The sequence below is a fragment of the Carassius auratus genome, chromosome 11, assembly GCF_003368295.1.
Source record: "Carassius auratus strain Wakin chromosome 11, ASM336829v1, whole genome shotgun sequence".
NCBI classification, from domain to species: Eukaryota; Metazoa; Chordata; class Actinopteri; order Cypriniformes; family Cyprinidae; genus Carassius; species Carassius auratus.
Window position 1 is genome coordinate 3,016,699 of NC_039253.1, and position 22,540 is coordinate 3,039,238.

The 22,540-nt window shown below is 36.7% G+C and overlaps 3 protein-coding genes across 4 annotated transcripts in view; 1 reads left to right on the top strand and 2 right to left on the bottom strand.

The window, feature by feature from the left end:
- The window catches only part of LOC113110767 (junction plakoglobin-like), a 22,938-nt gene extending 16,705 nt beyond the window's left edge, over positions 1-6,233 (top strand). The window contains exons 7-16 of the mRNA XM_026274941.1: positions 109-253; positions 781-890; positions 1,021-1,359; positions 1,851-2,003; positions 3,051-3,170; positions 3,300-3,450; positions 3,602-3,723; positions 5,006-5,045; positions 5,184-5,332; positions 5,438-6,233. Coding sequence (XP_026130726.1) covers positions 109-253; positions 781-890; positions 1,021-1,359; positions 1,851-2,003; positions 3,051-3,170; positions 3,300-3,450; positions 3,602-3,723; positions 5,006-5,045; positions 5,184-5,329 — 1,326 coding nt within the window. The 3' untranslated portion in view covers positions 5,330-5,332; positions 5,438-6,233. The remainder of the gene's footprint in view (positions 1-108; positions 254-780; positions 891-1,020; positions 1,360-1,850; positions 2,004-3,050; positions 3,171-3,299; positions 3,451-3,601; positions 3,724-5,005; positions 5,046-5,183; positions 5,333-5,437) is intronic.
- Positions 5,923-14,784, bottom strand: LOC113110768 (cell division control protein 6 homolog). Its single transcript, XM_026274942.1, has 12 exons — positions 14,024-14,784; positions 12,669-12,935; positions 12,330-12,572; positions 12,028-12,227; positions 8,681-8,835; positions 8,428-8,534; positions 8,196-8,335; positions 8,012-8,112; positions 7,846-7,916; positions 7,578-7,750; positions 7,354-7,494; positions 5,923-7,228 (listed from the first exon to the last, which is right to left on the bottom strand). The coding sequence occupies exons 2-12, from the start codon at positions 12,907-12,909 to the stop codon at positions 7,139-7,141; spliced, it is 1,662 nt and encodes a 553-aa protein (XP_026130727.1). The 5' UTR covers positions 12,910-12,935; positions 14,024-14,784; the 3' UTR covers positions 5,923-7,138.
- A 126-nt stretch (positions 14,785-14,910) lies between these two features.
- LOC113110769 (WAS/WASL-interacting protein family member 2-like) overlaps positions 14,911-22,540 on the bottom strand; it is a 9,319-nt gene continuing 1,689 nt past the window's right edge. For both annotated transcript variants that reach the window (XM_026274944.1, XM_026274943.1), the window contains exons 2-8: positions 21,730-21,860; positions 20,540-20,672; positions 20,265-20,405; positions 18,763-19,368; positions 17,877-18,095; positions 16,122-16,223; positions 14,911-16,043 (exon numbers count right to left, since the gene is read on the bottom strand). In XM_026274944.1, coding sequence (XP_026130729.1) covers positions 16,003-16,043; positions 16,122-16,223; positions 17,877-18,095; positions 18,763-19,368; positions 20,265-20,405; positions 20,540-20,672; positions 21,730-21,789 — 1,302 coding nt within the window. In that variant the 5' untranslated portion in view covers positions 21,790-21,860 and the 3' untranslated portion in view covers positions 14,911-16,002. The remainder of the gene's footprint in view (positions 16,044-16,121; positions 16,224-17,876; positions 18,096-18,762; positions 19,369-20,264; positions 20,406-20,539; positions 20,673-21,729; positions 21,861-22,540) is intronic.

Below are 22,540 nucleotides of genomic sequence, written 5' to 3' on the forward strand. Positions count from 1 at the left end.
ACAAATAAATCTATTAGTTGTTGATTTCCTGTTTCTTGTTAAAATGTGTTGAGTTTTTATTAAAACTTGATGATGTGTTGTGTTAACATCAGTGTGATTGTCTCTCAGCTAATTATCCTGGCTAACGGTGGCCCTGAGGGTCTGGTGAACATCATGAGGACCAGTAACTATGAGAAGCTGCTGTGGACCACTAGCCGTGTGCTCAAAGTGCTCTCAGTCTGTCCTAGTAACAAACCTGCTATTGTAGATGCTGGTAAGTCAAATTGGATACAGTTATTAGTGTGTTTAATTAGTTGTGCTTGAAAAGTTTGCTTAAGGCACACTTCCTTTTAATTATACTAATCCACTATGGATATTAATGATAGATGAAATTTTGTGGCTTTCTGTCCAAAAAGGCTAAATTATTAATTGTGTGTGTGTGTGTGTGTGTGTGTGTATATGTGTGTGTATATATATATAATTTTTCATTTTACTTAAAGTTTTAGTATTTTTTTTTTTAGTAATCAATAGTTTCTTTTTTTTCTTTTTTACTTCACTTTTTTTTTTTTTTTTTTGGTACTCCAAGTTAAACTAAATTAAAATGAGAAATATTCCTTTGGCAATATACAGTTAGTTTTTTTTTTTTTATGTTTTAAGAAATATTTAAAAATATACATTTAAAATTATAATTTTTAAAAAATCTTTTTTTCAGTTGACATTTATTTTATTGACATTTTTATGGTTTTAGTTAACTATAATAACACTGCTAATCACAAGTGTATCTAACAATCTCTCTCTCAGGTGGAATGCAGGCTCTTGGTAAGCATCTCAGTAAGAACAGCTCTGGTCAGCGTCTGACGCAAAACTGCCTGTGGACCTTGAGAAACTTGTCAGATGCTGCAACTAAACAGGTCAGTTTATACATCTAACACCATCTTAATTTTTTGTTGTTTTGTTCATATTATAAATGCAAAGAATTTCCTTCTTTGCATGTATAATATGCATCAGACCAACACATGCTCGCTCTCTCGCCCCCTGCAGGACGGTATGGAAAATCTGCTCCAAGTGCTGGTCGGCCTGCTGTCCTCTGATGACATCAACATGCTGACCTGTGCCACAGGCATCCTGTCCAACCTCACCTGCAACAACACACGCAACAAAACACAGGTGACCCAGAGTAACGGCGTGGAGGCTCTGATTCACACCATCCTGAGGGCCGGATCAAAACAAGACGTGATCGAGCCAGCCGTCTGTGCCCTGCGTCACCTGACCAGCCGGCACCCGGAGGCGGAGGCCGCGCAGAATGCCGTTCGAACGTATTACGGCATCCCAGCTATTGTCAAACTGCTCAATCAGCCCTACTACTGGCCAGTCATAAAGGTAAGTGAAAGAAAAACAGACAAAACTGACTAATTAGTGCCTTAGTGAGCAATCGGTCGGTTTGTAAACTACCCAAGAAAGAAAAAATCCTTTTTATCAACCTGTTATTCATTTGTAAAAGTTTTGAGTTTTTACAACAAAAAAAAATATTTTTTCATAAATTTTTATTTTGCTATACAGTGGTTTTGGACTTTATACTGACACCTATTGGTGTGGATGAAGCATTAGGCAGAGTGAAAAATTGTTTAACTTTTTTGGGAACATACCTGAAGGGTCTATATGTAGAGTGAAACCGCTTTAATAATCCACAGAGTGCAAAAACATGTCATTTTTAATCAAGGTTTATTCATTTTGTAACAGGATCACTGCTTTAATTTGCCATTCAAAGGCTCAGGATGATATGATATATTATAGGCGGTCTCTGTCTCAGTTAGTAGTTCTCCTGTTGTGCAGTATAAACATTTCTGACCCTAAGTTTGTCTTCATCACAGGCTGTGGTTGGTCTGATCCGTAACCTGGCGCTGTGTCCCGCCAATCAGACTCCTTTGAGAGATGCCGAAGCCATTCCCAAACTGGTCACTTTGCTTACGAAAGCTCATCAAGATGCCCAGAAACACGGTTCATCTGCTCAACAATCATACCAGGTATGAATTCCTCACTGGTCAAAAACATTAAAAAAAAAAAAAAATTATACTATAGTACAATTCCTGAATGAATGATTTTTCTTTTTGGTGAATCTAAAACACGTAGCTCAACCAGAGTAGTCCATTTCCTGAATGTATTACTCTTAACGAGTCGGTGGTTTTTAGAGAATCAATAACATGTAGTGCCGTTCCTGAACGAATGACTAATGATTTGAATCCTTTTAGTGAATCAACAACATATGACAACAGTGTGGTCCAATTCCCAGCCGAAATACTCTTTGAGTTGGGTCTTTGTAGTGCAGCTTTCACCAACCTCTGAATGAGGTTTGAATCAGTATATATTTTTACTGTTATATATATATATATATATATATATATATATATATATATATATATATATATATATATATATATATATATATATACTTTGTATCAGTGCATATATACAGTATATACTGACTAGTTGTTCATATGATTATATGTAGTTAAAGAGGTTTCTTAAATAATTATATTATTCCATAAAGGGATACCCCACCCCAAAATGAAAATTTTGTCATTAATCACTGTTACTATCCCATAAACTGCCAGGTAAATTACACTTTCAAGGTCCAGAAAAGTATGTCATTGTCACAATAGTCCATCTGCCATCAGTGTTTCAATCTGAATATTATGAAGCGATGAGAATACTTTTGTATGCGAAGAAAAAAAAAAAAATTACTTATTAAACAATTAGTCGTCTCTGTCTCTCCACATCACCCTAGCTCCATTTTGGAGAACATCCGCTGAACACAAACTGCATACACTAGTCTGTGTCAGCCACGACACAAGGATATGTTTTCTACATGTATTAACGCTTTGATTTGAATGAAAACAGTGCATCCGTGAAGCTGAACAAATCATTAATAGAATTGTGAAGTAACTAAAACCATTGCGAGGAATAAAAACCAAAATTCTCTACAATTTCCATTCTTTATACAGAATACAACTTATAGACTACTATTTTGTCACTGAATTAACGAAATGTCCTTTTCTCTCTCTTTCTCTTAGGATGGAGTGAGAATGGAGGAGATTGTGGAGGGCTGCACTGGTGCTCTTCAAATCATGGCCAGAGATCCTGTTAACAAAGTCACCATCGCCAGCATGGACACCATTCCTCTGTTTGTTCAGGTACCTCTTACATCTTTCCACAGTATTGTGGGTGTTTTCATGCATGTGTATAAGAATGGGATTGTACAGTCTTTTCCCTCCATCTGACATAGTCAGTCTGTAATAGACATCTGTTTTCTGCCGCTGCAGCTGTTGTATTCTCCACTGGATAACGTCAAGCGTGTGGCAGCTGGAGTTCTGTGTGAACTGGCTCTGGACAAACAGTCGGCTGAGATCATTGATTCGGAAGGAGCCAGTGCTCCTCTCATGGAGCTCCTTCACTCCAGCAACGAAGGGATCGGTGAGTCCGAGAGAAGCATCCAAATATGGCAAAAAGATTAGAAAACTCTAGTGTGCATGTGTTCTATCAAATGTATATAAAAACCTATGCATTCACATCAACACTGATGTATAATTTGGACTTAAGTGCAAGGGTGTTTTGTTTCTTTCAGCCACCTATGCTGCTGCGGTTCTCTTCAGAATTTCTGAGGACAAAAACCCAGACTATAAGAAACGAGTTTCAGTGGAGCTCACGCACTCGCTCTTCAAACACGACCCTGCTGCTTGGGAGATGGTGAGTTTGCCCCCTGGTGGTGTGGAGGTTATTTAGTGTGTTGTTTGAACACATTGCACATGAAATTATTCATTTTAATTAAGACAATGTATTATATCTGATCCAAAAAAAATGGCGTTCATGGTAAGATATTTTTATAAGGAAACTGCGGATAATTCTTTCGAAACCCGTATCCTCCACTGAATAAAAAAATTAAAAAGTATTTGTGACTTTTCATATTGCAATTCTAACTTTTTTTCTCACAATTGTGAGATACACACTTGTGAGAAATGAGGTCAGAATTGCAAGATATATATATATATATATATATATATATATATATATATATATATATATATTGCAATTCTGACTCTATTTCTCGCAATATCGAGTTTATATCCCACAATACTGACTTTTATATATCACAATTCTGACTTTCTCCCAATTCTGAGAAAAAAGTCAGAATTACAAGATGTAAAATTAAAATTGCAAGAAAAAAAGGTAGACTTGTGAGATATAAAGTCGCAATTACCTTTTTTATTTTTAGTTATGTGTTGGCCTGATACATTTCTTGGTTTAAGGCCCATTCACACCAAGCACTATAACTATAAAGATAATGATAAAGATATAGTTCTATAAATCGTTCTCAATATTAAAGAATAGCAGAGTCCACACTATAACTATAACGATAAAGTCATAGAGAAACGGTATCGTTGGAGTCATTTTCAGAACGATTCTTTTTCAGCTGATGAACGATACAAACATTGACATCCAATCAGAATCCATCCTGCTAAAATGAGATTGAGAATTTAAAGCGGCAGAGGAATGTGCGCTTATAATAAACAGACGATATCGTTCACTTGTGTGGACGCTAATATCGCTATCGTTCTTGGTGTGAACAGGTGCTTTAGAGATCAAACATTTTAATCTGTAATTGTGGCTATGAATGAAAAAATGGGTACAATATATTTTTGCTTGGTTTAGTTTTATAATTTTTGTTGGTTCGATATACTATTATTGTAAATATATATATATGTGTATGTGTGTGTGTGTGTGTGTGTGATAATGGATTTACTGTCCCTAATTAAGCTTCTTTTTTAGAATTTTAGGCTCATTTTATTTGGTTTAGACTTTAGTATGAGTAGAGTCTAGCATGTTGTCTATTATACATTCAGATGCCATGTTTGATTTCTATGTTTATTGTAAAGCTGACATTAAAGTTGGCAGTCTTAAGTACAGTACATTGACATAAATCCCAACAAATGAGAGCAAGTTTCTTGACAATATACTTGTTGCATTTTAGGCACACAACACCATGATGGAACCAGGTCTTCCAGAGGATGGTTAGTATATCATCTCTCTCTATCACCATGATTTGGCAGCTAATTATTTCCATGTCTGGCAGTTATGTCTCTAACATGGTCTGCAGAGACCATAACAGTATGCAGATAGCTAACTTTTTGCAATGTTGTCTCGTGCAGAGCTTGATGGATACGGCCCTGTGGGATATCAAGGATACCCTGACGGCATGCATATGGACGGTATGCAACTAGATCCAGAAATGCCAGAGGATTTTGTGCAAGGCATGACTTACAACTCCATGCCCAGAGGCTACCCAGAGTTCTAACAGGTTAGTACTGCTCGATTACACCGTCTGTCCTTCAAATATTTAAAAAGTATTTGCTGTATGTGCTAAAGTCTGCATTAAACTGAGTGTTGTGTAATTATTTTACAGCCACTGACAGAGGGTTATGAAAAATACAAGCGACAGACACTCCTGGCGGTTTTGTTTTCGTCGCTGGATGCCTGTGGTCCATTATTGGCAAACACTCACTGACACTGCTGTAATATATGCAATTCTCACTGTGCTGCGAGAGGCAGAATCGAGCACGACTTTAACCTGCCTTTATAAAAGGATGACAGCATGATGCAATTTACACGTCTTTTTGTAGAAAATGTTATATTTTAGTGTTTCTTATGGGTGCATTAATACATTGTTGGTAAGAGGACTGGTTAACTATGCCAAAGAGATTTTATTATAATATTTTATAATGATAATCAAGTTGCTTTTTATAGTAAAACTGATCAATGATTTAGACTTGTGAACTCACAATAACTGAGCTTTACAGCTTCGTTCCTGGTGGGGATCAGCTTTTGTGAGAGTCCCATGCTAAGACTGTCGAATACTGGAGTTTTTACATGTTAACTTTTTCTCACTTGTTTTTTTTTTCACTCCATATATTTGTTTCACTAAAATCGTCTTAATGTATAGACAAGGAAATACTGATTTTGTTTGTTTTGCATTGCAATGTGTATGGAGATTTTTTTTATTTGCATGATAAATGCTGTGCTGATTGAAAGGGACTAATGTTTAACCAAACAAATTAAACCTTGAGCGTTTTAAAAACTAGCTTCACATTTGTTCAACTACTAACTACTCTTAGAATGCAAGCAGAACAGACAAAGGGATTCTTTGCAGCGTTTTTACTTCTCACTTTGTCCAAAAAAAATAAAAATAAAATCATGTTAACTAATGCTTTGTGACGAGCTTAATTTTGACTAGCGGGTTGAAATGGTTTTAAAGGTCTTCATTGTTGTTTTTCTTCATTTGGTTTAATAAAAATAAATAAAGAAATAGTACACCTAAAAATGAAAATTTGTTTCCTTGTTGGAACTGATTTGGAAAATAAATTAACATTAAATCACTTGTTCACTAAGGGATCCACTGCAGTGAATGGGTGCCGTCAGAATGACAGCAGATAAAGCTAAGAACACAATAATTCACACAATAGAAGACATGGATTTGTTCATTACAAACGCACAGCCTTTTACTTCACGAGTTGTATGGATTAATGTAAAAGTTTTATCAGCTCTCATTCTGACGGCACCCATTCACTACAGAGGATTCACTGCTGAGCAAGTGACAAGGCTAAATTTATCCAAATCTTTTCGAAGAAACCAACTTATCTACATTTAGGATGGCCTTTATTTTTGGCTTGTGGATTGTGTGAAGCCAAATTGTTGGTCAACACACAAGTGAAACTAACAAGCAGATTTAAAACACCTACTGATTGATTTTGAGAGATACAATTAAAAGAGTAACACATTCTGCTTTATTAAAAGTGTACATCCCACCCCAAACCATTACAAAGCTGATGTACAAAATAAAATAGAAGGCAATGTCTTCTGTTTTGACACAAAGAAGAATTTATGCCCATTTAAGAATACTTAAAAAAAATAAAAATAAAAAAAAGATAATCCTACATTTAAAAGGCAGGCCAAATGTTTGACACAAACAATGGAGAGAGCAACCCTTTTGGATCAAATCATAGCACATGTCATTTTAAACAAGACTTTCACATCAAAGCATTATAAAATACTGACATATGAGGAAAAGTAAAATTAGTAAAAAAACAAACTTGAAATCTGATGTCATTTATGGCAGACCAGCTGCTAATATGCTTCCAAGAAGAGTTCGATCCTTCAAAGCATTCTCTACGTCCCGCTCTTCAATCTTCAGGGAGATCTAGGAAAGAGAAAACAATAGACATTTTGACCCCTCATTAAGCTGTAATGAATTAAGGTACAGATTCAATAATGATCTCAAGGCTCGATTATATTACACTAATGATAATTCATAACTGTTCGTACTTTAGTCAGTCGAGCCTCCTTGGCTTTTTTGAGAGTGAAGATTCCTCTGCTCTCCAGCAGACTGCAGAGAGACAAACACTCGGTCTGTCCGACGCCTCCCACCTGCCTCTGCTTACACTGCTTACTGTACGCTTCACACAGCTGCACAACACAGACAGGCCCAGAATGACTTCTCACTTCCTGAACACAGGGTTTAGAAACAAGACGATCAAATATTGCCTCACCTTGCCCAACTGGACCTCTTTGCTTTTGCCGTTACGGATGATAAGAAGCAGACAGCAGACCAGAAGCTTCTGCTGCAATGGAAAGCTCTCGCCGTCCCCGCTGCCGGATGCCATACGGTCGCCATACACCTCTGATAAAACCCGCGCCACCTGAGGAACACCCACCCGCGACACTGCGACAAGAGAGCAGAGACATCCCTCGTTTCTTTTTCTCTCCAAATAATCTTTCATTGGTACTTTGAATAAAATATGGAACAGTAATGGCTACCTTTAGGGCTGGCTGCAGGTTCGGATGCCGTTTTAGACCGGTCAGTCGCTTCTACAATCTCCACGGCCCTCCTGATGGATAGACACACACACACAAATGTGTGAGAACCTCACAAAGCTAAAAAATCAATCACACGTGTTTTAGCAGCTGAAACTGGTTCTCTAACCTGCATATGTCGAGCACTTTACGGGCATCTCCTGACACCGCTGAAACTTTTCTGGCACAGAACTGAACTGCCGCTGCGTCCAAGACACCTTCCCCTGACACCTGAACGCACACGAACACGCCGGTCTATTATTACCTCAGAACCTGAGAAGTACAAATCTCAGGAGATATGGAAGAATGCATACTTGTGTGAGCCGGTCTTGAACGATTGCATTAAGCTCCTCACGACTGTAGGGAGGAAAGTTGAGCAGCTTGGGTCTGCAGTGTGGTTTGGCCTGCAGTCTAGGCAGAATACGGTCCGTCAGGTCCAATGCGTTAGCAATACCTAAGGGGTTAAAGCAGATGTCCAAAATGAGACTCTTTTAATGGAAGATAGAGGTCCACAAATTTGGGGAGATAAATGCACAGCTATCTTACCGATGAGACAAACACGAGAGCTGGGCAGGTAAGGCCACTCAAAGATCGTGTAGAGAACCTCCTGAGACTTGCTGTCCAACTGGTCCATCTCATCAAGAACCAACAGACTGTTACACACAAAAACACCATAGTGAGAGCTAATCGAATAAACAAAACAGGTTTGACTCCGAATACAAAAATCTGATTTCGCTCATAGTGCGTAATGAAGTAAAATCCTGAAATGGTCCATGCTAATTAGCGCGAGCTGACTTACACAGTGGGCCCAGAGCTGGTCAGAAGTTTCTCCAGCCGAGCCTCGCTGTTGCCCTTTGGGACCCCCAGTCTCTCTCCCAACAATGGAAAGATGGCATGTGAGCTACGCAGATTCATACAGTTGACGAGCACAGTCTGAACACCTTCCAACAGAGCCTGGAAACGAGAGAAGACGGATCACCATAAGCATGCTTGTCATTTTACGGTCATGTTACAAAACATGCCAGGTTCCTCCGTTCATAAACAGGGTATATACAGCAATCCTTAAGTTAAATTTACTACTTTTTAATACCTTTTTTACTACCTTCAGAATTTTTTTTTTAAACCATCACGACACTGAATTGCAAGTGTTAATCAGCGACCTTTCTATTATTTACACAGATTTTGACATATATAACATACAAAAAAGAATAGATTTAGAGTAAATAACTTCGTAAATAAAACTTAGTAAATAAAATAAAAAAAACTACATAAAATTTGCAATGGAGAGAATGTATAGTTCCAGCACACTGGCTGGCATTAATTGAAAGTTGATGCATTACAAACGGGCATCTTCTATGAACTGTTGCGGATTCTATGAACTGTTGCGGATTCAAAAACTGCGCCACGAATTTGCGGCAGTGGTGGTGGAGGTGCAGCCGCACAGACAGCTGAGATTGGTAGAATTAACTGCTCTCTCCGAGCACGCATTCCATTTTTATGTTTAGTGGATTTTATATGCGACCGAAGTGCGTTAGCTCCCATCCAGTTGACATTGATGTTTTTTTTACACACCGAACAATAAGGCTTCCTGTTAGTGTTGTCATGGTACCAAAATTTCAATATTCGGTACCGATAGCCATGAAAATCCACGGTTCTCTGTACCAATTTCGGTACCAAAGCAAAACACAAAAATATGCTAATTAAAATTTGTTTTACTTTTTACAATAAAAATAAAACCAATGCCATTCTTTATACTTATTGTGTTTAAAGTTTTTCTACAAGTTATATAATTATGAAAAACAGTAAACAAGTTTCACCCAAATTTAATTTGTCTTTTAATTTATGAAATTTAAACATTTTTATTTTTGGTAAATAAAGGGGATTTGCTATTAAAATTAAAACATGGAAGAAATACTGTGGTTTATTTCTTCAAAAAATAAAGTTTTTTAATTTTTTTTCAACAGTAGTAGCAGTATCACATACATTTTACTAAATAATAGTAATATTTCTAGCACAATGCCCTTACGTAAAAATTTACTTTTAGGCGTAATGAATGCATATGTCATTTTAACTGAACTTAAGACTGGTGGTGATGCTTAAGATATTTTTGGTCATTGAGGGTTTCTGTAACAAAATAGTAATAGATCAAATTAATTATTATTAAAAGATAATACTACTACTAATTCTACTATCATACTAATGTATATACAATGCACTATGATTTGATGAGCTGCTGGGATCATGAATATTAATCACGTTGTCATCGTTCGGTCAAACTGATTTGCTGAAATCAAAACAGGGACGGTACTAAATCAGCGCCAGCCAATGAAATTGCCATTTGCACATTAGCTCCACCCACTACCAGAGAAACCGGTATGTCTTCTGCTTGTTCGAAAATGAATATGAATAATTCTAAATGAACTCCGTTATTTTGACAGGAGAAGACAACAAAGAATAGTTTACATATAGCGTGTCGATTCAGCGTGGTAAGACTCTCGCTCTCTCTCTCTTTGCATGTGTGAGAAACAGCGCTATCAGTAAATCTATTAGAAAACTTGCATTTGCCCATGAAGACGACGATGGTTGTCCAGTCTTTGAAGATATGCCTTGAAGCAAGTCTAAAATAAAACGGAAGCCAGCCACTTCTGTTGAGCGCGCAGTGTTCTGAGATGATGCCGAACGACCACTGAATATGACGTCAGCATCAAACATACGTTGAGACGGAGACGAAAGATCTTTGATTATCTGCCCAGATATGCTAAAGCCCATATTTAAACGAACTGACGCGAACGCAGATAGAATTTCAATCAGAATAGGACACCTGATAGTCTGAAAAAATAATACCTAATTTGGAAAAAAATAATACCTCTGAGACCACATTTAACACTTTTAATGGCCTTAAATTTGACTATTTTGATTTAACACTTTTTAATACTTTTTAAAACCCTGCGGACACGCTGATAAAGACAGTCACTTGTTTTATTCCTGAATGATTCAGCCATTTGAATGAATCAATTGAATGAATGATTCAGTGATAAAAATCAGTGACTTGCCATCACCTGCTGGTGGATTTGGTTTCATTTTTAGCCTATAATTTCAGTCAGGAGCACTTGTCCTCGCAATTTAAAAATTTAGCAATTTGAAAATTTTATCAAAAATTTGCCTTCCTATTACGATGTGACATTTTACTCCTTAAAGTGACTTAGAAGGGTATTTTCTATTTACCTTTATAATAGCATCATTTTAATCTCTATCAAATTAAAAAAATTAAATATTTTTTTAATTTCTATTTAAAACTATATAATAAGAAATTAATCAGTTACCAACCATATGAAATTAGTATTAATAAATTAATTTTTACTACAGAAGTGGCACAGAAGAACACAAAAGTGGCTTGTAGGTACATTTCCAGATGTTTAATGAGGCTCAGAGGAGGCATGAGTGCAATGAAACTCATACATTCATGTGGAGATTAAGGTTTTAATTATAACATTTTGAATACAGAAATATTACATTATTTAAATTTAAATAAATTAAATTATATGATATGAAATTAAATACAACAGCAGGTCGAGGCAAGTCACTGATTTTATCACTGAATCAATCAAACATTCAATTGATTCGTTTGAACAGATGAATCATTCAGAAACGAAGCAAGTGAATGTCTTCATGAACTGATGGATATCGGATCGCTTCAATCCTTGCAGATTTTTTTAAAGTAAAGGCTGATACACACTACCATCCAGAAGTTTGTGGGCAGAAAAAAAAATACAGTAAAATATTAATGTTGTGAAATTATTTTAATTAAAATAACCTTTTTATTTCTAGCGACGCGAAGCTGAATTTTCAGCATCATTACTCAAGTCTTCAGTGTCACATGATCCTTCAGAAATCATTCTGACATGCTGATTTAATGCTCAAGAAACTTGTATCATCAATGCTGACATCAGCCGTGATGCTGAATATTATTGTGATGCTGGAATGTTCACAAGAATAGAATTTTAAGAAAATAGATCTTTTGTTACACTATAGACAGCAGTTTAATGGATCTTACTTGACCTCAATTTTAAACAGTAGTGCATTTTAAAGTAGTGCTGTTTGATTTGGGATTTGATTTTCAGACCCCATATTTCCTCTCAGGCTCACCTTTTGTTCCTGGAGGACACAGTTCAGACAGGCGCTCTTGCCTGTGCCAGGAGCACCAGAAATATAGAGGCTGGAGGGTTTATCCGCCACCACGTGGTTCTCCAGGAAGGAGACGATGGCAGCTCTCTCTGCCTCACGAGAGAGAAGACGTTCAGGTACTGCAGTGTGAAGAGCCTGCTTTACACTCTGATAACCCGATTCTGCAGCAAAAAAAAAAACACAACAGATACAGATTGCTTATTACATGTTTTTTTTTTAATACATCTACATAATTTAGCTAACCGACAATGACCAAAACATACTTTTTACAGGAAAGAGTCGAGTAGAAGGGAACTTTCCCTCTGTACAGGGGATCGTGTTTGAGCAGGGAGTCTCTTGCAGCCGCTTTGGCAATGGATGTGACATAGGAAAGAGGGGGATTTTGGGTGAGGAGACCGGCGTGTTTTCATTGAAAGACAGTTTACGAGAGGAGCACAAAGGAGCGCAGCGCTGCTTCGGAGGAGAGCCAAGCACAGAGGCCGGGAGGTTACAGCCGTTCTCATCACCTGAAGAACGAACACAGGAAAAACAAGAGCATCGTCAATAAAAGACAAACCATGCCACACTACTATAAGCCCAGCATGATGATTTACACTACACACCTGTGCGTTTGCGAGGACTCAAGGGCAGCCTCTCAGACGAAGAGCTGTTTTTCAACACAGAGTTCCTGGGAGACAGACAGACGCCAAGCGAATCTCCCACATTTGTCTTTCTAGGGGACAGAGGGGTGGTCTGGACGTCCGCTGCATTCTCAGAGGAGCTTTTAGGTCGAGAACCCAATCTGGAAGACTTTCTTCGGGGGAACTGAAGGGTGGGCTGATTCTGTGAGCGAGTGCTGGGCATTTTTAGTTTAAAACCAGGAAGCAGACCTGAAAAGATAAGCACAATAGTTTGCCATATATTCTGTGTCAGATCTACAGTGGGGCTTGAAAGTTTGGGCAACCCTTGCAGAATCTGTGAATAATAATAATAAAAAAAAAAGAGAGATCATACTAAATGAATGTTATTTTTTTATTTTTTTTTTAGTACTGTCCTGAGTAAGATATTGTACATAAAAGATATTTAAAAGAGTTGGGGGAAAACTTTTGAACACAATGAAGATGGCCACATTTTTCTTATTTTGTTGAAATATTTTTCGAAGTTCTGCCCTTCATAAGCAACAGAAGATACTTGTATGTTTCCCGGAACACAAATTTACCTTGATCTTCAAATTCCAAAAGTTTTCACCCCCCAGCTCTTAATGCATCTTGTTTCCTTCTGGAGCATCAGTGAATGTTTGAATCTTTTTTAATAGTTGTGTTTGAATGCCGCAATTGTCCTCAGTGTGAAAAGATGCATCTAAAAATCATACAGTCACTGCTGGAAAGGGTTCAAACATGCAAAGATTCTGCAAAACTGAAGAATCTGCAGGACCTTAAAGATTTTTCTGAAGAACATTTCTCAGTTTAACTGTTCAGAACAAACAAGGGACTCATGCACAACCATCACAAAACAGAAAGACAGTCCTGGATCATCAGGTAACACAACACAGTATTAAGAACCAAGGGTTCCCAAATTTTGGAATGGGGTTATTTTAATAATTTCAGTATTTTTTATCTTATGGTCTAAATGTAAACATCATTTTTGTACAATATCTTATTCAGGACAGTACTAAATAAAAAATAACATGCATTTAGTATGATCTCTCTTATTTTTGAAAATGTTTCACACTTCGTGATCGCTTATTTATTAATGTTTTCTGTCAGTTTTATTTCACGAACGCGCTTCAAATACGATTCAATTAACAAAGAAATGATTTTATCTGTTGTGTCTAACAAATACTGTAAATTTAAAACGAGCAGTTCCTGCTGTGGATCATTTGGCGCCATGTTCACACGCAATAACAACACTCAATAAAAGTAATCTCACGTTAAAAAAAAACTACACAATAACACATTTATTATATTTTATGTCTTACCTGATTGAAGCTGAATTTGTGTTGATAATCGTTGTAATTATCACAAGTTGTAGATCTCTCCGAGTCCTCTCCGCCGTCAGACTAGCGCCAAAACTGTGTTCTGTCGCGCAATCCTCCTCTGAACAGCTGACGCGCTGGTGTGTGACGTGAGCTCATGGCAACGCGTTTCATTGGCTGTCGGAGTTCCTGTAGGTTTCAGGAACCAATAGGGTTCATAGTCCCTTCCCCCATCGACTTGACTGTAAAGGCGGGTAATTCTTTGTTTGTGTTTTGGCGGAAAGTATTTCCCGGGAAATATTAAGAACGGGTTTCCCGCTTGACTGCAGATTTGTTGCATAAATTGAAGGAAGGTATTCTGCCATCAGTATCCACTCTTGAATTTTTTATTTTAATCCTCCTGGTGTAGACAAGGTTTTCACATTGTCAGGCTCATTTCTGCCTCGCGCACACTCAGTTGACATGCTGAAATATTCTGAACTCGATTACACATTAGCGTCTAGGTTCCCTGACATACTATTAAGTATATGCTCTTATTTATTGAAAGAATCATTCTTTTTTACGTATTCACTCGTCTAAAACGAGCTGTTATACATATGTTTTTATTAGAACCAACCAAGAATAAAACTATTTCAGTAACAATCAGTATAAATTTGATTGTTTAAAAATAATGCATAATATATTTACATTTCATTCAAGTATTAAAGTTTACATTTATTCATTGTCTGAATTTATGTTGGACAATAGCAGTTTCTGTATTTGTTAATGGGAGACTTGTGGACTTTACGGTGAAAAATTATATTCTGTTTCTTTTTTAAGAATATGGCCCTGTATAATCTTTTTTCAAATTATGTAACCAGCTATACCTTTTTCACTGTGATTCACATTAATTCCCATTCCCACCTTTTATTTCAGAATTATGTTGACACATATTTGAACACATTCAGAAACAGATAAAAGGACATTTACAAGTCAGAGTGATTGGTCACCAAATCCCAATTAATAGCTTCTATATTAATGGCCAGAAGTGCCTTAACATTATTAACATATTTGATCCCTTTATAATATATAATACAATGTCACAGAATTAAAATACGCCCATTAGAAAACTTTATTTTCTGAAATTTAGTTTAGGTTTAAAACTAATGATGAAAAGCAATGTGTAAATGACCCAGAAACATTGGTACCCAGCAGGAGAAAGTGTGCAGATCAGCCAGCAGATGGCACTATCTGTTTAAAAAAAACAGATCTCCAACAACACCAAATCTTCCATGGCACTTAAGTGTATATTTGATCAGTAAAAATGTAGTTTAAATTCAGCATGGAGCTGATTTTTATTTTTATTTTTAAATCAGCTCTGCGACCTTATTGGCTGTCATAGTTTTTGACTCTGTAGTGTGATGAAGAAAACACAACTGTGAGATGAACAAGAAACAAGGCTGTTTCATGGCCTTTGTAGTGTAAGCAAACGCTTTCAGAACTGAACTCATTCCTGACTGATTTGGAAAGAAAGAATAAGAATAAAAATACAATTACATGATTGTCCAGAGAAATACAGACTTTGTGTCTGATATGCATAGTCATCGTTTATCCTCAAGTGCTACACATTTTCTCACCGAATAAAAAACTTTGGTTGCTGTAAGAAACAGGTGGAATGTACATATCTAGCTTCATGTGAACTGGAGAACCGTCTGCTCTCGCATCGCTGTGCTGCTGTCATCTGACACGATATTAAAAGGTGCATTTCTAAGCAGCACAGGAATATTGCACAGTATTTTTAGGTCTAGAGGTACAGCATTCTGGAGTGGTTTGGATTATGTAGGTGTTTATAGTGTTGCCCTAAGGAAGATGTCACATTATTCGATGTGTTTGTAGGTGCAATTAATGTTTGTGTGGCAAACACACATAAATATTTACTGCATATGCGTGCATGTTTATGTGTTTGTGTCATCTCTTCTTGGTCCTTCTCTTCTCTGAAGTGTTCACTTCCCTCCAACAGGAGGCAGTGGAGGAGCGCCTCTCACTAAAAATGGAGAGATAAAGAGGACATGAGGAAATGTGTTTATGTCTATGGAGAAATGATAGGTCAAAAGGTCTTTACCCTTGTTGCTTTGGCTGGGGTAGATCTTCGGGAAGGGTCTGTATTCTTCAGGTGGGGGAAAGTCCTCTATAGGGTGGAAGTCGTACTTGGACTCAAAATCATCTGAGAAGAGACATTCAACATTTTATAAATAGAAAACATTATTTATTTTATTCACTAGCTAGTGGACAAGTAGCTTTGCATATGCTAATGTTTAAAGGCCATGTCAAGATGAGCACATTCATTTAATTTAGTATGTGGCTGTCAGAAAAAATGATCAATTTGAAAATACAAGCCATGTATTCCAGTCTTTTGCAGATTAAAGCTTCATTAAAAAAGCAATACATGCAATATTCAAAGTGTACACTTGAAAAAAAAAAAGAGTATTGAGCTTTATTTACAAAAAAATAAAAATAAAAAACCTTTTGTAATTATAATTTAAAATAACTTTTATATAAATAAATGATCAAATGTAGTTATATATTATAAATGATAATTTTATTGATAATTTATTATTATTTATAATTAAAAATTATCGTTTAGTATTATTAAAACAGAAAACAGGTTGTGATTACTTAAGCGATATCTTAAGTAAAGAAAATACTTCTATTCAGTTCGTCAAAAGTGACAGTAAAGACATTTTATGTTACAAAAATGCTGTTATTTTGATATTAACAGTATAAAGCAGCAAAAACTGTTTTCTATATTAATAATAAGAAATGTTTCTCGATCAGCATATTAGAATGATTTCTGAAGGATCCTGTGACACTGAAGATTGGAGTAAGACTGAAAATTCAGCTTAGCATCAGAGGAATAAATTAGTTGTTAAAATTGTTTAGTTTAATAAATTTGATTTTGTTGTTTATATTTAAATACTTGATTATCTTAAGCGAGATTGTTTTGTCTTTTACTACTTGAATTAAACATTTTATAACTAACTGGAGACAGTAGCTGTTATAGTAGCTGAAAAATACAATTCTTCTGATGGAAAAATAATCCTTACTGTAAAAAACCGAAGTATAGAATACAATCAAAAAGCTGATTTTTCTTTAGCTACATTCTCCGGCCCACAATTTCCCAGGATTTTTCCCAGCTGAACACTTCTGAGGTTTTAAGTTAATATTTCAGTAATTTACCAACACATTTGGATGTTCAGGGGTTTCTGATGTTGCTTTATTGTAATATGGATGGCATGCAGATAAAGAAGTATAATACTTTTATTTTGATGGTTTTTATTATAGGGTTAGTCTCTTTTTTTTTCACAGTAGATGCCTTCTGAAACACGCAATGCACTAAAATACAGCCTTTTGTGACTTCATAATCATATTAAACTATATCATCAATTCAGTTTTGCTGCTCTATTTATTTTAATCTGATATTTTTTATCATTTTAGTAATGCATGAACCCGCTGCAGTTCCCTCACAAATTCCCAAGAGTTTGAGAAACCTGTATGAAATACATAAAGAAATGTTTTTTTTTCCAAATGAATGATCACTAACAGGTCATGACTGAAATGACGATCTTATTTTTCAGAACTACTTATATCTGCATTAGGGGAAGGCTTTGTTGACGGGTGTAAATGAGGAAATAAGTGAACTGCATTTGAATTACTGAGAGCTCATTTGACTCCAGGGTTATTTTCATGTGCTGATGCACAGCAGACTACAGATCCACTTCAGAAATCTAAGTTCTGATCTACAGGAACTTCCCACAAACAAACAAATTAGCAGCTAATAGAACGAACTGAACTGACTGCATCATCTGATGGAACTCACCGAGCAAGGATCTGGGGGCAGATGACGTATGTCCATTACGGAGAGGTGGAGGAGGTGGAGGTGCGTGTCCTGAATGCTGACGTCCAGCAGAGGACAGAGGAGGGGGCTTCCCTCGACTAGGGGGTTCAGAAGACGTCTGTTGCCCGATGCGATAAGGAGGTGGAGGGGGTGGTGTTTCTCGAACCCCGTTACGATTTCCAGGAGGAGGAACCTGAGGAGCTGAATGAACACTTCAGTTTTAATTACTTGAGAGCCCTTGATTTCAAGGAACAGTTCATGATAACATTTTCATCATTTAGTTCTTTTTCCGTTAAAATCCAAGTTGTTAAGTAATTACATTTTGGAATTTTAGTTTTGATTAAGCCGTTTGCAATGCTTCAAATTAATTTGTCATTCTTTCCCTTCTTAAAGCGTTTAAGTACAAAGCCTTTTTGTCAAAATTTGTAAAATCTTCAAATACTTTTAATGTGATGCACCTTGTAGCTGGTTGGTTTGGTTCATGGTTGATAACTCTTTAACAAACCATTTAAAAACCTTATACTTCAGGAAACAAGGCTGTTGAAAAACTGGCCAGGCACTAATGCACTCTATAGACTTTAGTCAGGTTAGAATCCATGTTGAATTCAATGCAGATGAAACTGAGGTTAGTGACGGACAGAACTATAGGCTGTCCTAACAATCCTAGATCATTTCATTTTTACAACTCATAACTTTCAGAACTGTTTTATGAAGCGTTCGTCTACTAAAAGCTTTCTTCGTAAAGACATTTCGTCAACTAACCAGTCAGTACAATCCACTGAACGCACTTTACTTCTAGCCTCACAGCCTTGTTTCATTCCTGTCAGACACTAAGGTCTACAGTGAGAGAGTTTTCAGTGTGTTTTACCTGTGCCGCGCACCACTGGATCTCGTGATGGTGGCGGAGGTCGTCTGTTCTGCTGGGCAGGGGGTGGAGGAGGAGGAGCCTGGCTACGGACGTTAGCATTGCCATGGCTTCTCTTGTTCAGCGAGTTTCGCCTTTGTGGCAAATCGGGGGGCGGGTCACCATTTGAAGTATTAGTGGGCTGACGATAAGGAGGAGGTGGAGGTGCGTTTGAGGAAGAGGAGGAGGATGAAGATGAGCGAGATGAAAGAGGGGGGTGTCTCGGAGAAGATGGCGGCGGTGGAGGCCCCTTGCTTGAAGGTGGAGGTGGAAGGGGTTTCTCACGACTGTGTGCCCCTGAACCCTGTTGGGCTGAGGAGGGCCCGCGGTTGCCCCCGCGATTGAATGGGGGTGGATGCGGAGCGGAGCTGGTGGGTTTTGAGGAGCTGCTGGGAGCAGACGGTTTGGAGGTGTCTGGCACGGATGGACGCTGATTTCGTGACTGTTCTGAAGGTGACGAATGGCCTCCATTGCCACGGACAGGTCCGTCCGGTTCAGAATGACTCGTGCCACGAGAGACTCCAGGCCGAGAGCAAGGCGGCCGCAGCGCTGACCGTCCTACAGAGCTGTCTGTGTGGACACATCAATCAAACAGTTTGAGATAATAATACAGGTCTGCACAATATTGGGAGAAAAGTGACATTGCAATATTTTTACTGCAATATAGAAAAAATAAATATTAGCCATTTGACTTCAAATATGGAAAGAGTGAACCATTCTAGAGTTAGTTTGGTGATTTTGTGTGGTAGTGCATCTTCATAGAAAACAAAAATGTTAGTTTACACCGGAACTAAAATTATGGCCAAAACTGAAAATGAAAATTCTGAATGCACTTGGCCAAAAACTGAAACAGAAAATGCTTTTTTTAATAATTATTTTTGTACAACTTTTTAATTTGACTTAATAATTTAAATGTTACTGAATTAAAAAACACAAGCCAATAAAATAATTAGGGATGCACCAATCCAAAACTTAGTATCTGTATTGGCTCAGGTATCGAGTCAGGTATCAGTCAGACGAGACCGATTCAAAATCGATATTTTGCATACACTATTCTTCGTTATTGTTAAAGGGTTCGTTCAATGGTAAAAATGGTATTGGTGCATCCCTACAAATAAAAAAACTTTTATTTAAAGTAAAACAATAAAATTGGACAGAAAATATATTAATATTAAATATCAATATTTTATTTTTATTCAGTTCTATGAAACTAATTATTATTATTTTTTTTACAGAAATTTGTAATTTTTAACTGTTTTTATTATTATTATTATTATACAACACATATATTTGACTCATATCTTCTGACTTTTTTTCTTTGTTAATTTTTGGCCAATACATTTTTTTTGCTAAACTTTCAATGCATCCCTAATAAAAAATACTTTTTATAAAATGTGAAAAAGTTATTTTTATGTTGCAACCTGAAAAATCATCATTGCACTACTCACTGTGAAAGGGAAACATACCTCCGACTGGTCGTAGTTTAGGCACTCCTCCACTGAACAATCCTCCCATGCCCATTGGCCCAGAGCCACCTCCAAATCCTCCTCCTCCACCACCTCCTCCACCACCGCCTCCTCCACCACTGCCACCTCGACCTCCAGCATCTGCCAAGAAAAAAAAAGAAAAAAACACTGCATTGTTAGCTGGGTCACATCTAACAATTAATAAAAGTGAGTGAGTGAGTGAATGTGTAATAATTTATTGTATTTTCAGTAGTAGTGCACTACAGATGACGTACTTTCGATGATAGGTGCACTTCTGTCATTGACCACAGTGGTCTTCTTCAGTTTAGCGCCTTTGCAGATGTCTGACAGCAGAGCTCCTCTTCCTTTACCATCATCTCGATTTAGTTTTGGAGGTGAGGTGTTTGCCTGGAAGTCAACACATTTGTATGTTAAAAAACCTGATCTATCCATTTATTTAAAAATACATTACAAAATGCATTTCACTGACTTGAATTTCACTTTAAGAAAAAAATAGTTCAGAATTTCTTAAATTAAAATTAATTTTGATATTTTTTGTGGGGCATTAAGACTGAAAAATATATTAAAAACTTTTTTCAAGAATATATATTTTTTTTTTAAGACTACATAATGTTTTATGATTATTTATTGGAAAAAAGTAACAAATAATTTAATGCTCAATAATAATAAAAACAAATTGCCGATTAAATAAAAGTTATATGGTGAAACCAACATGCAGAAAAAAAAAACATGAATTACATACAATTGCAGACCCTCATGGCTCTGTGTCAAAGTCTTTTAAGTTATAAGATTATTTTTATTTTTGGTCTTTATGATGTTTTATGAAGTAGTGTCAGTCTCCAAATTCCAAAATCGAATGATATTTTATCACCTTAACTTTTTGGTAAAATATATCAAATATCATATGAATTATATTTTATGAAATAAACAACAAAAAATATATTTCTAAATTATAAATGACCTTTTTGGTCAAAAAATTACTTTGAAAAATATATAAAAACAATTATATTGCTTAATTAAACCTAAATATATACATGTATACAGATAGATGGAGAGAGAGAGAGAGAAAATGATCATAATGTTTACAAATTTGAAAACAGTTCTTAAAGCTATACGAGACATTCTTGAATAAAAAAAATTTTAAGATCTTGGCAGGTGTGCTTTAATCTAGATTCTAGAATGTGAAAATGCTGTTGCACACATGCCTTCTGTTGTCTGATTGATAGTTTATACTTTTTTAGCAAGGAAAAGGCCTTTTAGTAAAGGCTCATTCTAAAAACATCCAATAAAGTAAACATAAGATCCAAAATCAGGTTAAAATAGAAGTATCAAATATAATACTACATCAGGGAGTTGGAAACATGAACTAAGGAAGTAACATGGAGGATAAATGACTGCAGTATGAGGGGAAACACATGCTAGCCGCTCTTTGCTTTCCACTGACCTGGCTAGAGCTGGGGGGCGGTGGAGGTCCAGGTGGAGGGGGAGGAGGAGGAATAGGCATCTTGGAAAATCCGGAAGACGTCGACAGTCCCCTCAATCTTCAGCGCTTGATCTGAGCTTCTCACAAAAACTCTGCAAGGTGGAAGAATTAAAGCCATCAGACTACCATGAGCAGCTTCAGGTAAAACAGTGACTCATCATTATGACATATTAGTGCTTAGCGTCATCAGTGTACCTCCCAAACTACCTGACTCTACCAGGAACTACACAACAGCAGAAAGCTCCACACAGTAACTATAAAACATTTCAAAAATACTCAAAAAAAAAAAAAAAAAAAAAAAAAAAAACTATTCCTCTGTCTTTTTTTCCACCGACAGGTTAAACTTCCTTGCTTCCAAACCGTTTCCCTACAGATAAAGTGTAGTGACACAGAACTTGAGCAGCATTAACTGGAATGTCACTGAGCAGGTTCTGCCACTGCACAACGACTGATACAAATGAGAGAGCGTTAAAATGGGTGAAGCACGGCAAACGGGTCTAAAAACCTGTATGCTTGTGACCTGAATGGCTCATCTTCATTACATTCAGGCTATGATATGCTGTAATCAAACCACATGTCTCTGTTTTATTTAATCGTGGCTTTGTGTATGAACATATTGAACAGTACTGAAAGCTCTACAAAACATTTTCAATCCAGAAAATAAACCTGGGATTCCTCACATTGTCGCAAAACAGGCCGAAACAGGCGAACAACTATCTGCTCTAATCAGCCTTGACAAATCTGACAAGGGCCTGGTTTATTACACCCAACT